Source organism: Cyanistes caeruleus, chromosome 2, assembly GCF_971803275.1.
Source record: "Cyanistes caeruleus chromosome 2, bCyaCae1.hap1.1, whole genome shotgun sequence".
In the NCBI taxonomy this organism is placed as follows: Eukaryota; Metazoa; Chordata; class Aves; order Passeriformes; family Paridae; genus Cyanistes; species Cyanistes caeruleus.
Window position 1 is genome coordinate 104,142,371 of NC_141702.1, and position 12,201 is coordinate 104,154,571.

Below are 12,201 nucleotides of genomic sequence, written 5' to 3' on the forward strand. Positions count from 1 at the left end.
GGAAAAAAAACCAGGCTGTGGGATCAACAGCCATCACTTATCCAGGCGCTTTTTCCAGAAAATAGGAGCATCAGGAGAGACTAACAAGCACCAGAGACATCTGGGGACAGACAGGATCCAGAAGACTTTATTGCAGCAATAAAGCCCAGAGACAGGGCTGGTCAAGAGCAACCAGTGAACAGTATTGAAGGTGGTTTCAGTGGAAGAGCACTGTCCAAGGGAACTGTTCTTTGCTAAAATGTCCCTCAGTCACACACTTAAGTCAATGTGTCTCCCTTCAAATCTCTCGTTGCTTTTGCCTGTGTTCCCACACCTGCTCAGATTGGCATCACTGGGCACCTTGTAAATGCTGTGAGTAAAGGCTGCATCTTGTCCAGAAAAAAATGTGCTCCAGAAAATGGAGACAAGGACTGGGGAGCATGTGAATTAAACACAAGTACAAGTGGATGCCCATTTGATTGCAGTTGCTGGAGATGGAAAATACCTTGAGGAAAGCAAGAATTCCCCTTAGCCTTCCTCCAGTTTTACTGCAGAGAAGTCTTTGCAGTTGTTCCAGTGGTGAGGGAGCTCAGTGCTGCCTCATCCATCAGTGCCACAGACACTAGCCTGGAGATGGGAGTCTGACTTGCAGGAACTGCAGGCAAATATCTGGGTGTGTGCTCTTGCCCATCGACTCAGGAAGCAGCTTCTGTTGCTGCAGCTGACTTGATGAGAACTTCAATTAACAAATGCTATTAAAGTAGCTCTCCTCTTTATTTTATTTTTTTTAATGCATAGCATTTCCTGACAGCTTAAACGTTTAATTAACTGGAGATGCCATTGTGGAAAGTTTGCTAGGGAAGAATGCTTGCAGTTTAATTAAAAGGAAAAAAAAAATCCTTTAGAGGTACTGGAAGAGAGATCTGCTTGCAACACTGATAGTGGCAAAAAGCCTGCAGGAACTCCTGTATTTCCCCTTCTGAGTGCAGCAATAGGTCAGGAGGTGCACAGTGATATCATCACCCAAGAGGAGAAGGTGAGTGCTTCACAGCTTCATGTTTAACCCTGCCATTTAAGCTGCAGATGTAGGACAAGCTACAGTTCTGTTACCTCAGCAAGGGAGAGGAGACAGACAATATAAAGTTTTGGTTTTGTTTTTTTAGTATGTTAACTTGCAATTCTCCTGGTATTAGGCCAGAGCTCTCCCTAACATTTTTTGGTCTCCAAGAGCACACAGGGAGGATTTTTTCATATAAATACTGGTCTGACTTTTTTGGCTTCCATTACAGCACAAAAACAAAGGCAGATCTTACCTGCCACAAAAATGTGGAATACTGTTCACATTATCTTCAACAGCCACCATGGAAACTGTTTCTTGAGATGTCAGGGTACTGCCTGTGGTGGCAGAGAGCCTTTTCTACCCTCACAATGCCAAGGGCTGTGTGAGATGGTAGCTGTGGGTAGGAGTCACCAGCTCAGCACACACTTGCACCCCTGCAGCAGCTTTCCAAGGGGCCACGGCATGGTGGTGTCAAGTGCTGCAGAGCTGGGGACCCCATGGCAAAGCAACAACCTCCTCACTCCTGTGCAAGGGACCTCCTCTCCTCTCCTCTCCTCTCCTCTCCTCTCCTCTCCTCTCCTCTCCTCTCCTCTCCTCTCCTCTCCTCTCCTCTCCTCTCCTCTCCTCTCCTCTCCTCTCCTCTCCTCTCCTCTCCTCTCCTCTCCTCTCCTCTCCTCTCCTCTCCTCTCCGGAGGCTTTTTGAACAGCTACAGGTCGGAAAAGGGAACTTTGTTCCAGTGTTAAATATAAACCTGGAAGCCACTGACATGACTGTTGTCATTTGAAGCACAGCTCCATCCTTAGAGGGATACCAAATGGTGCTGAGTCATCTCTGGGAGCAGGCTGGGGCTGTGGGGTGGTGCTGGGCCAGGGCATGTGCTGGCTTGCTGTCCTGGAGCCTCTGCACCCAGGCTGGCACCTCCTCTGCTGGTGACGAGGGACAGCTGGGCTCCTGCTGAGACACGCCAGTGCTCAGCACTTGCCAAAACAGCTATTTGGGAGCAGCTTGTTGTGCTCACCCTCCTCTTCTGGCCCTGTCCTCGGCATGGTTAAATTCAGTAAGTGTAGCACACCCTCTGCCAGGGCTGGGAGAGAAGCTCCTGAATGAGCTTCTTCCCCGGAGCCTGGAGCAGGCACCACAGAGGCACCACTAACCCCTGAATGAAATCCAGCACCCTGTATAACCACGTATTGCCATGCTGACCCTTTCAAACGCTGATCTCTTGTTGTTTGCAAACACTTTCTGATACATGTGCTACTGCAAGCAGCAGCTCTTTTTGGGGAGGGTGCACTGCCATGAACAGCACCGAGTGCTGGGCTACCCCAAGCCACTGACTGAACCAGATCCTCCGCTGGCAGTGGAGCTTTCTGTCCTAGAAGCCCCTTTCAATCCAGAGCTTAGTGGGGCTCCTCCATCTTACAGTAACCTCTTGTGTGAAGTTGAGACTGCTCAGTATCCCCAAGTTTGGGGGTGGGTTTTGATCCTTTCCTCTGATCACTTCTTGGCTGTATCTGTTTAAGCCCCTTTTAACTTTCTGAGAAAAAACCTGCAAAGTATTTGTGATCCTTTTGGAAAAGAAACACTCTGTGAATAGAATCTCAGATGTGAACTGAACTCAAACCCAAGAGTATTCCTAGAAAAAACTGCACTGAAGCAGTGTCCAGCTGGTTTGTAGACCCAGTGAGACTAGATTCCCTTGAAATGTGCTTTACAGATGCCCTTGAAACAGAAAGGAAAGCTACTCTCCCCTTCCACCCATTCCATAAGGACCCTGAAGGGCCATCGTCTGAAGCTGTGATTGTGAGGAGTCCCCCTCCCACTCAGAAATCAGGTCCTATTCTTGCTTTCACGAAACAATCACTTTCATCAGCTCTTCAATGCTGATACCAACAAATGCCAGCTACCCATTTCCTAAACTGTTTTTCTGTCTCTGGCTGTACTGCCTGTAAATTTTGCTGTGTTGGAAACAGGTAATATGTTATGGACCTCACTTGTGAAGGAGCTGAGATTGGCAGATGAAAAATTAGAAAAAATGGGAAAGATACGGGTCAATAATACCACAGAAGATTTTTTTTTTATTGCCATGTTTTTAATGGAATTGCAGTAGGATTTTTATACAAGTCTCTGAAAGTCTACGACTTCAAATAATTCTGAACCTCCAGATTTGTATTCTTGCCTTATTCTTGTTTAAATAGCTGTTACCATCATCTGCTTGATACATTATCTGTTCCAGCATACAGGCACACTGTCAGGAGGAATATACTTCCTTGGCAACTACGCATTGCTAGAGCTCCTTGAGTCTCCTGCATCCACACGGGACACCTGCACAGATGGTGGATTTGTACGGTGTCCCCTCCTAGCTGGAGTGGAGGCAGTGCCAGTGGGGAAGCATCGGGCCTTTGCCTCTTCTCTGCCGGGCACGGCGAGTTATCCATCACGGCACCGAGCCCTGCCAGTGAAGCTTTCCCTCAGCAGAGGGAGTTGTTTCTCAAGGTAATAAGAAAGCATTATCTGATTGCATTTTTGTCAGGTATGTCCTATTTATTACCTTACCTGTAATCTAATTTGTAATGTATTTCCTTGATATTTTCTATACTTCCCCTCTGTATTTTGCAATAGCTTCCCCTGAAAGTCTGACCTACAAAAAAGACAAGGTTTTTAATCCAGCTTTGAATGATAACACCCTCCAGGTGCCTTTATCTGGAAAAACTCTCCTTGCACAGAGGGAGGTCTGGTAGGAAAAACTCAGCACCCTCTGAAAATGTATTGAGGGAACACTGTTTAACAGCAGCCAAGGTCACTTTGTCCCAGGCAGGAAAACACACATGGCTATTTTCTACTTGTGGCAAGGTGATCTTTTTGGTCAGGAAGCCATTCCTGATCCAAAGGAGGTACGTGAGAGGTAGCAACCAGTCTGTCCCAACAGCAGGTATGAGCATAAGGCAAGATAACAACTTATAAGCCCTGTAAAAACTACCACTGATGTGCCTCAGCTACTGAAAGCTGCTCAGGTGTTTTACCTTGGCTGTCAGGAAAAAGCGTAAGGCAACAGTTTGGGGAGAGTACCTGTAGGTCCCAGCTAGATTGGGCAGAGATGAAGTGTGATGGTCCAGCTACCCTGAATGTGGGGCTGAGGAAGGTTAACTGGTGTGGCAAATGAATTTTGCATTTTCAGGTTGCACTTTCAGGTTGGTGTGGGTTTCCCATGTGACATCAGGTTGGTGGCTCACCAGGGCATTGAGGGCTTTTTGCCCTCTTCCCACCTCGTTAGTTCTGCTCCTGCCTGGCTGTAAAATAAAGTTCAGACTAACTGCCTGCTGGACCTAGATTTCCTCATTCTGGTAAAGGTGTTTCAAAGTCACACGGCTTTAAAACAAAGAGAGAGAAATGTCCCTTTTTGTGGATGCTAATGAAATTTTTATCTGGGCATCTTTCTGTGAATGTTGGGCCTGAGAGGCATGGATTATGTTAGGGAGAAGGGCTTATTGAGCCCTGGAAATAAATCAGAGGAGGACAGAGGATGAAGATTGCAAATGATAAATTAGTAAGTGACAGAAAACAACTGCAGGAAATAATAAAGCCAGGAGGAGTGTGTGGGAAATGCATAGGAGAGGTTGTTTACAACATGTGCATCGGACTTTCCAGCATTTGACATCTTATCTCTATTTCATTCCATATGTTACTTTATGCATAGATTCCTGTTTTTATGGGGTTTGTTCTATAGTTCTATAGTTTTTGTACTAACATGAATGACTCACATCTGCTCCAATACTTAATTTATTCTCTAATGTCTTCTGCAAAGGTTTGCGCAGCTCATGTAATACTTGTCAGTGGCAAGATCAAGTGGAAGAGCAGCGTCAGGCGAGCAGGGATAGCTGGGTGAGACAGCTCTTTTCTGTCTGTATTCCTATTCCTGGAGTCCTATTCTGTAGTTGTGTTAGGTTTTTTCCCCCCTCAGCAAGGTCTGTAATTCCCACTTTGGCTGTGCTGGGGCTGCGTGTAGAGCCAGCAAGGAACACCCCATGGGACAAGGATGACGGCTGAGGGCCATCCTTGCAGGACCATGGCCTGGCATTAAGCTGCTGCTGGAATACCAACAGCTGATTATGATTTTATTTTTTACGTGTTCTTGACAGCTCTAGAGACACACATCTTCTCTTCCAAATCCAGTAATTAAATTCCACCTACCTGAATTCCCCCTGCTGTTTCAATTGGTTAAATTAATCTTCCCATCATGTCTGAGCCTCCTCTGTGTGTTGTTGAACGGTGGCCTCCTCTCGCCCCGGAGTCGGGCGGGGACCGGGACCGACCCGGGCCAAACTCGCAGCGGCGCTGCCCAGCCCCGCGCATCCCTTCGCGGGCAAGTGCCCCGCACTCACTCACGGAGGCAGGACAGAGGGACGGGCGTCCCCGGATACGCGCAGACACCCCCGCACCCCTCGGTGTCCCCGTCCCCGGGGCTGCCTCCCCGCCGGCGCGGAGCGGGCAGGGCAGGAGCTCCCCGGGGACCAGCCCGGCAGCCTGCCCGCTGCACCTTTTCCCGGCTGGAGCTCCGGCTCCAGCCCCCCTCCTCCCGGCGCCTCCTCCTCCCGTTCCTCCTCCCCTCCCCTCCCCTGCAGAGCATGTACAGCCCGGGACTCGCTTCGCCGGCTCCGAGGCGGGCGGGCGAGACCCTCCTCGCCGCCAGTCCCGCTGCCGCTGCCCCCCGAGCCGCCCGCGGCTCCCCCCCAGCGCCTCCCGGTGCCCCCGCCGGACTTTCCCCTGCTGCCGAGGATGAGGCGGCCGACGCGGCGGCTGGCGCTGTCTCTGCTGGGGGTGCTCTGGCTCGCCGCCCTCCTGCTCTTCTTCTTCGGGGCGCGGAGGAAGTTGGAGGCGGCGGAGCCCGAGGGACACACGCCGGAGGTAAGGAAGGGGCGGCGGGGCCGCGGCTGCTCCGGCGGGACTTGGGCGCGATGCCGCCGCCGCCCGGGGAAGTTCCCGGCGGGTTTCGGGCCCCCCACCCCTTCGCGTTCCCTCTCAAGTTTGGTACCGGACCCGTGCCTTTTCCGGGGCGGGGGGCACTGGGGCCCTTTCCGTACTCCCCGGTCTTGATTTCCCCCCTCCGCTCCGTCTCGGACAGCGGCAGCCCCAGCCGCCCCCCCTGCCCCGCTTCACCGGGGGCTGCGGCCGTCGGGGCTGGCCCGGCCGCGGGTGCTGCCGGCGGTACCGACCCTTGGTCCCGCCGCCCACCTGGAGCATCCCAGGCTCCCGGCCCTGGGAGCGGGGGGACCGGTGCATCCCAAGGAAACGAAACGCGTGTTTCGTATCACGGCTGGGGGACCGGCGACTCCTTTCACCTGTGGGTTCACGCCGTGCTCCCGAGCTGTGCTCTAGAGGAGGAGGAAGGGCTCGAATCTGTCCGGGCTGCAGCCAGAGGGGAGCGGGCTTGGCCGGTCCGTGTTTGGCTGGGCGAGCTCGGCTGAAGCGCGGGGCTTTTCGCGGCTGGTTGTGCTGGAAGAGCAGGCACGGGCAGGATGCTGGTGCTGGGAGGAGGGTGCCCGTGCAATCGCGCCTTTCTGTGTCGTCTTTGAGTCCCCGGAGGGACAGCACGGCAGAGATGTGAGGAGCACCTCGCTCCGCACAGTGCAGTGAATCCGAGTTTCGCTGCCCGAAGGAGAAGCGGGGGAGATGAGAGCAGCTTCGGCGGAGCGGGGTCCCGTGTCCTCTCCTCGGCTGAGAGCGGCTGGGGCTTAGCCGAGGGTTAACTTTCCAAAGGACATGGATTAGATGCTGCTTAGCTGTACTGTTGTAAATCTTGAATTAATTAATCCGGGTTAGAGTCCAGCTCCTGAAAATACACCGAGATTAGGGTTATTGTGGCAGAGGGAGGAGGGTGTGAGCCCTCAGCCCCTTTTTTTGTATCAGTGACACCCAGCAGTGTTCGGCCCACGGTATGTGACAGCTTTACTTGTTCGCCACATCTTTGGAGAGTCTCATATATGTGTCTGTCACCTCAGCAACTGAATTAACGACCTGATTGGGAAAAAAAAAAAAGTCAGAACTCATAAAGCTTACTTTGATTTTTTCATCCTGGGGAATTATTGGTTTTCCATGCTTTTTTAAATAAAAATGATTGAGGAGGTTTCTTCAGGCTTTTGTAAATCTTTCAATCCTAGAAGAAGGGAATGAATCTGTGTGACTTCAGGCCCCAAAAAGAAATAATTATCTATACACTTATTTATTTATTTAAGCTGGGGAAGCAATAAATAAGTCACTGAAAGAAGAGTTAGAAGACAAGAGCTTTCTTAACCATAGCTGTGCTTTGGTGTCAGAACTGTATTTTTAAAAACTGAAGAAAAAAGACCTCCCTCTGTCTGACGGGGGCTACTATAATCTCCTTGAAATGAAATGAACCTTGCTTCTCGTTTAGCACCAGCTGCTGCTGAATTGCTGCCATTTTGCAGCCCATTTTGACTTTCTGCTCCCATTCAAGGCTCCCCCCCCACCTCTGGGTTTAGGTTGCTGATGCTGTTACAGGCTGGTCTTGGCTCCCGCAGCAGGTGAAGGGAACTTCTGCCACACAGAATCCGTCCCCACGTTTTGAAGCTTCCACTGCCAAGTTGCCATAACTCCAGCAATCTGACTGCTTAAATTGCCTCTCCTTCATTTATTCTGAATTTTCCATCCAAACAGTTGCATCCCCTTGAGACCCATAGAGTGCAGATTGTTTTTTATTTTTTAATGCACTGCATTTTTTGGCTTTGGAAACTGCTTTGGAGCAGTATGACTTATAAGCCGCTTATGAGCGTGGGGATGTGGTGTCACTTCAGTTAACACTTGTGAATAGCTGCAGAGCTGACTGGGGTACCACAGACAGGACTGCTGGGGTCCAGAGAGGAGCCTCATGCTGTGTCCTGTTGCCCTGTCCACTGGGACTGGCTGCCACTGCTGAGTACTTGAGCAGTTAAGGGTTGTCCTCCCAAATTCCTCCAGGAACAAGAGGCGGTGGTGGATTGCTAACAGCAGCTCAAACATCGTAAGACAGCTACGGAGGAGATATGGAGCAAATCCACATCAGCTTTGCTGGCAGCATTTTCCAACCTGTTCCCTTCCCTCCCAGTTGAGCTGTAGTTCTGTGGACATGGGCGCACCATGTATCGTGCCTCGTGTAGGTTTAACCTTTAGACCTTTCCAGTTAGGCTCCAGCTGGTTACGCTGCCTCCTGCCTGTGCCTGTCGCAGGGCTCCTGGCACACGTGGCTGCTGGAAGGCCACAGTGTCCGAGGTCCCTGGCTGCCTGTGGCACACTGGTGCCCTGCAAAGAGCCACCAGCAGAGCTCCTGCTCACAGAGCTGCTGCCCTTGGCTCCAGGGATGCCCATCAATCACTATTATTATTGTTATTTTGTTATATTATTAACTATATAATTATTAATATATTGTTATATATTAACTATATATATGTTATTTTGGTCTGCACCCTGCCCTCTGCTTTACTCTGAATCCTGAGCCAGGTCCAGGCTTTGCTTCCCAAAGGAAGGTTTGTGATGTTTGTCTTTCAGCCAGAGGATCCTCTGTTGGGGTGGGCAGGGTCTCCAAGGGGCAGGCCTTTGGTGTGAGGGGTACAACGCAATCTTTGAGTCCTTCCTTTGCCCAAAACGCTGCTGGCTTGGCATCTCAAGGACCTGATGAAGGCCGGCATTCAGGGAAGGTCTTGCAGCAGTAGCTGAGCTTTCCCGAGCTGCTCGTTCCCAAAGAGGTGGGTGCAGCAGTCTGTTGTAATTAACTTGGCTGCACCTTCCCCTGCAATCCATCTCTATGGATCTCGGTGCTGCCCAGTGGCAGGCAGGCACAAAGCCCCTCTTCTTGCCAGCCCTTGCTTCCCTTAATCCCTGTCACCGCCTTTCCCTCCTCCTCCTCCCCCTCCTCTTCCTCCTCCCTGCTGCCTGCAGCCTCCGGTGGTACATGCTGGGGCAGCAGGATCAGGTTGAGGCTGGATTTTAGGGTGTGGGACTCCCTCCGAGCCTGGAGGTACAGCAGCCTCGCAGGGCCATTAGGGTATGGAAGAAAAAAACTGGCCGTGTTTAGGACCATGGAGTTGATCCTGGGACAACTTCGCTGGTCCCTCCGGTGCTGTTTTTACCGCTGTTGCTTGGGGTTTGTTTTTTTTCTCTTTTCCAAGGGGCAGATCAAGCCCTGTTAGTGCCGTAAGTAACACTCACCCTTTCGCTGCCCTTTAAGCAGTCCTGTGATTTGGCAGGGAAGAGGAGCTGTAGCAGGATGCCTGCCCTTGCCAGGGAGCTTTACCCGGCTCGGTGCCTGGTTAGTAGCCACGGGCTCAGCCTGCAGGCAAGCTGGGCTTGATGGATGGGGGTGTAAGGACACGGGGCTGGCTGGGGTCATGGATCAGCTGGGGCTCATTGATGCCTCCTTCCTTCCCTGTCTTTAGCGGAGGGTTTCAAAACACTTTACAGGCTTTAATTAGTTGCAGCCTGTCTCCTTGTCCCAGCAGTTTTCCAGCTGGGTAAACCAGGACCCGGAGAGGCTAATTGAACTTTGGATCCTTCTGTCTCTGGTGGACTCTGGAGGAATTGAAATCGTTTTATCCTCTTGGAAAATCAGGCTGCCAGTGACCCACCTGAAGTCACCCAGGGAGGCAGTGGTGGGGCTTGGCATGTGCTCCAGTAATCTGGGCTCATGGCCCCATGCTACTGCCTGGCATCTCCCATGCTTCTCCTCTGATCCATCCCACTGCTCTGCTTTGAGGGGGGGGACATCTAAATTAATAACTTAATTACATTAAGGAATAATGAGGGGAACTGATATGCGGGATTAATTACAAGCAAAATCCCAAATTAATTGTGAGGAGTACTTGTAGCTGGCTCTGCAGCAATGCTTTGCTGGTGTGCTGGCTCCTGTTTCCTGTGGCAGGCTGTGGCTGTGTGGCCCTGGGGGATGCTAATGAGGGAACAGGAGATGAGTAGGTGAGTGACAAGCCCTTGGTGGTCTCACTTCCTGCACCTGTATCAGACTACAGTGGCTGTATGGCAGAGCCCTGCAGCAGGGAGGGGTTTTCAGGGCTCTGGGCTCCTGTGCTCTGGGCCAGTATGTGCAGGAGGGCCAGGAAGATAGTCTTTGGTTTGGGATTTTATTTCCCTTCATTCCTTCCTGCATGCTAGCTTGCTCCTTTTGATGAATGGCTGAGGCACAGCTGACAGCCGCTGGAGGGAAAAGCAGGTCTGTGACGGGCCTGAGTGCAGGAGAAAAGCTACAGAGGAAAAGTTTCCTTTATTAAAAATAGTGACCTGTTCTACTTGACTTGTACTGGTGTTTGCAATGCAACGTCTCCTTTCAGAATGTGCTCAAATGCAGCTGGGGAATGGCTCCTGGGAGATGTGGAGAAGCTTGGCAGCCTCACTGCCTGCTCCAGGCATTCTGGGGTGCTCATCACCCTGCAGGGCTAGACCTCAGTGCAGAGGGGCCCTTGCCAGCTTTGTGTAATTGTGCCTTGCACCAGCCTGTGCTTCCTTCTGCATCATTGCCATCTAGAAAGCCTCAGCACCTGGAGCTCAGCTGACAGTCTCCAGATATTAAATTCCTGTCAGTTTTATAGCAGCAGAGCCACTTAACAGATTAAAATAACTGTGTATCCTGCAAAAATTCAGATCTTGACAATTAAGGGATTGAAGTGGCAAAGCTGTTGGGAACCAAAAAAAAAAAAAAAAGAGGCAGAGTGTTTAATACCCAGGAAGCTTGTATTGACTGGGACTTGGGACTTGGCTGGGGACATGCATAGGTCCAGGATGTGGGAGAAGGGGTAACTTATTTCATGCTTTGTTGGTGAATTCCCACTCTGAAATCTCTAGGAGCAAAACCAGGCTTTCTAGGATGTGCAGAGCTTTGTGAAGGAGGTGTGATGGAATCCAGTTCTCTCTCTTGCTCGTGTGTTTAGTGCTAGATAAAACAGAAAGCCATGCCCAAGCTGCCCTCATCTGTGAGATCAGGCAGGACGGGTCTGGTGGAGCAGGGGTGAGGTGAGGAAGTCACCTCGGTGACAGCCAGCTGTGGACAAATGGTGAGCAGCCTGCCTGGTGCACCTCGTTTAATTAACCTGCCCGCTGCACATTAAAGCGCTCCCTGGGATACCTGTGAAACAATAACCAGTCAATGAAAACCCTCCTAATTTTTCACTGGTAATTGCAGTGAATGAATTTTGCCTCCATTACATTCTGGTGGAGCTCTGTGTTGCAGCTGTGACGGATGGGGGCATAAATATTGATTGAACAAGACCTGTTTGCTTTGCAAAACAGTGAGCATTGGAATGTACAGGTGCCTTTCTTAGCTTGCTTTTAAAAGAAGTATCAGGGAGAGAAGGAGAGGAGGCAAGGATTCTGCTTCTCTCCTGTTAAGAGTATAAATAAATTTCTGTGCAGGTGGTATGTGTTTTGTTGACAAGAACTGTTGAGCACCAGAAGAAGAAAAATACTTTTTATTGTGCTCTGGAAGGATGAAAAGAATTGGAAGAGTCCTTCTGCTTCACTCTGAAGGGGTGCTGGGAGGTGGTGATGCTCTGAGGGTGAGTTTAGCTCAGGAGTGTCACGGTTTCTCTTGTAAACCGCTTCTCCTGTCAGGGTCCCTGTGGAGCACCCTGCACGTGGAATTGCTCCAGGCCACAGCATCCCTCTCCAGCTGGTGTGACATGGTGTGGCATCATCCTCTCCTAGGTAACAGGGAAGGGCTCTCAAGCCCCTGCTACTGCTGGGTTTTTAGGTGGATTCAGCTCTGGCTCACATCCTGGAACCCCTGGTAACCTTTAGGGGTGGGCTTGACAAAAGTCCTACGTTTGAGTGTGAGAGTCTTCAAAATCTGCTCTGTGTCTGGATACCAAGGCTTCAGAGACACAGCTCATCTGTTGAAGTGTCTCCATGCTTTTAGAAAGATGTTGACTATCAGGGAAGATGTTTTTTCCTATTCTTTCACCACCTCTGATATGCACAGTTGAATTGTTTACTCAAAACCTCCTTGTTTTCTCCTCGCTTTTCCTTTCCTTGTTAAGAAAGCATCATCCTGATTTATTTTGATGGGCTCATGGCCCAGGGCTTGTCTTGGCTGGGTTTACTTCTTGCTCTGCCGAGACCTCTCTTGTCTCTGGCTCTGCAACATGACCTGTGCCTCCCCACGGGC

At 50.8% G+C, this 12,201-nt stretch overlaps 1 protein-coding gene across 2 annotated transcripts in view; it reads left to right on the plus strand.

Moving 5' to 3' along the window:
• Nucleotides 1-5,363: 5,363 nt before the first annotated feature.
• Nucleotides 5,364-12,201, plus strand: part of GALNT14 (polypeptide N-acetylgalactosaminyltransferase 14) — a 92,940-nt gene continuing 86,102 nt past the window's right edge. For both annotated transcript variants that reach the window (XM_086871025.1, XM_086871034.1), the window contains exon 1: nt 5,364-5,942. In XM_086871025.1, coding sequence (XP_086727151.1) covers nt 5,814-5,942 — 129 coding nt within the window. In that variant the 5' untranslated portion in view covers nt 5,364-5,813. The remainder of the gene's footprint in view (nt 5,943-12,201) is intronic.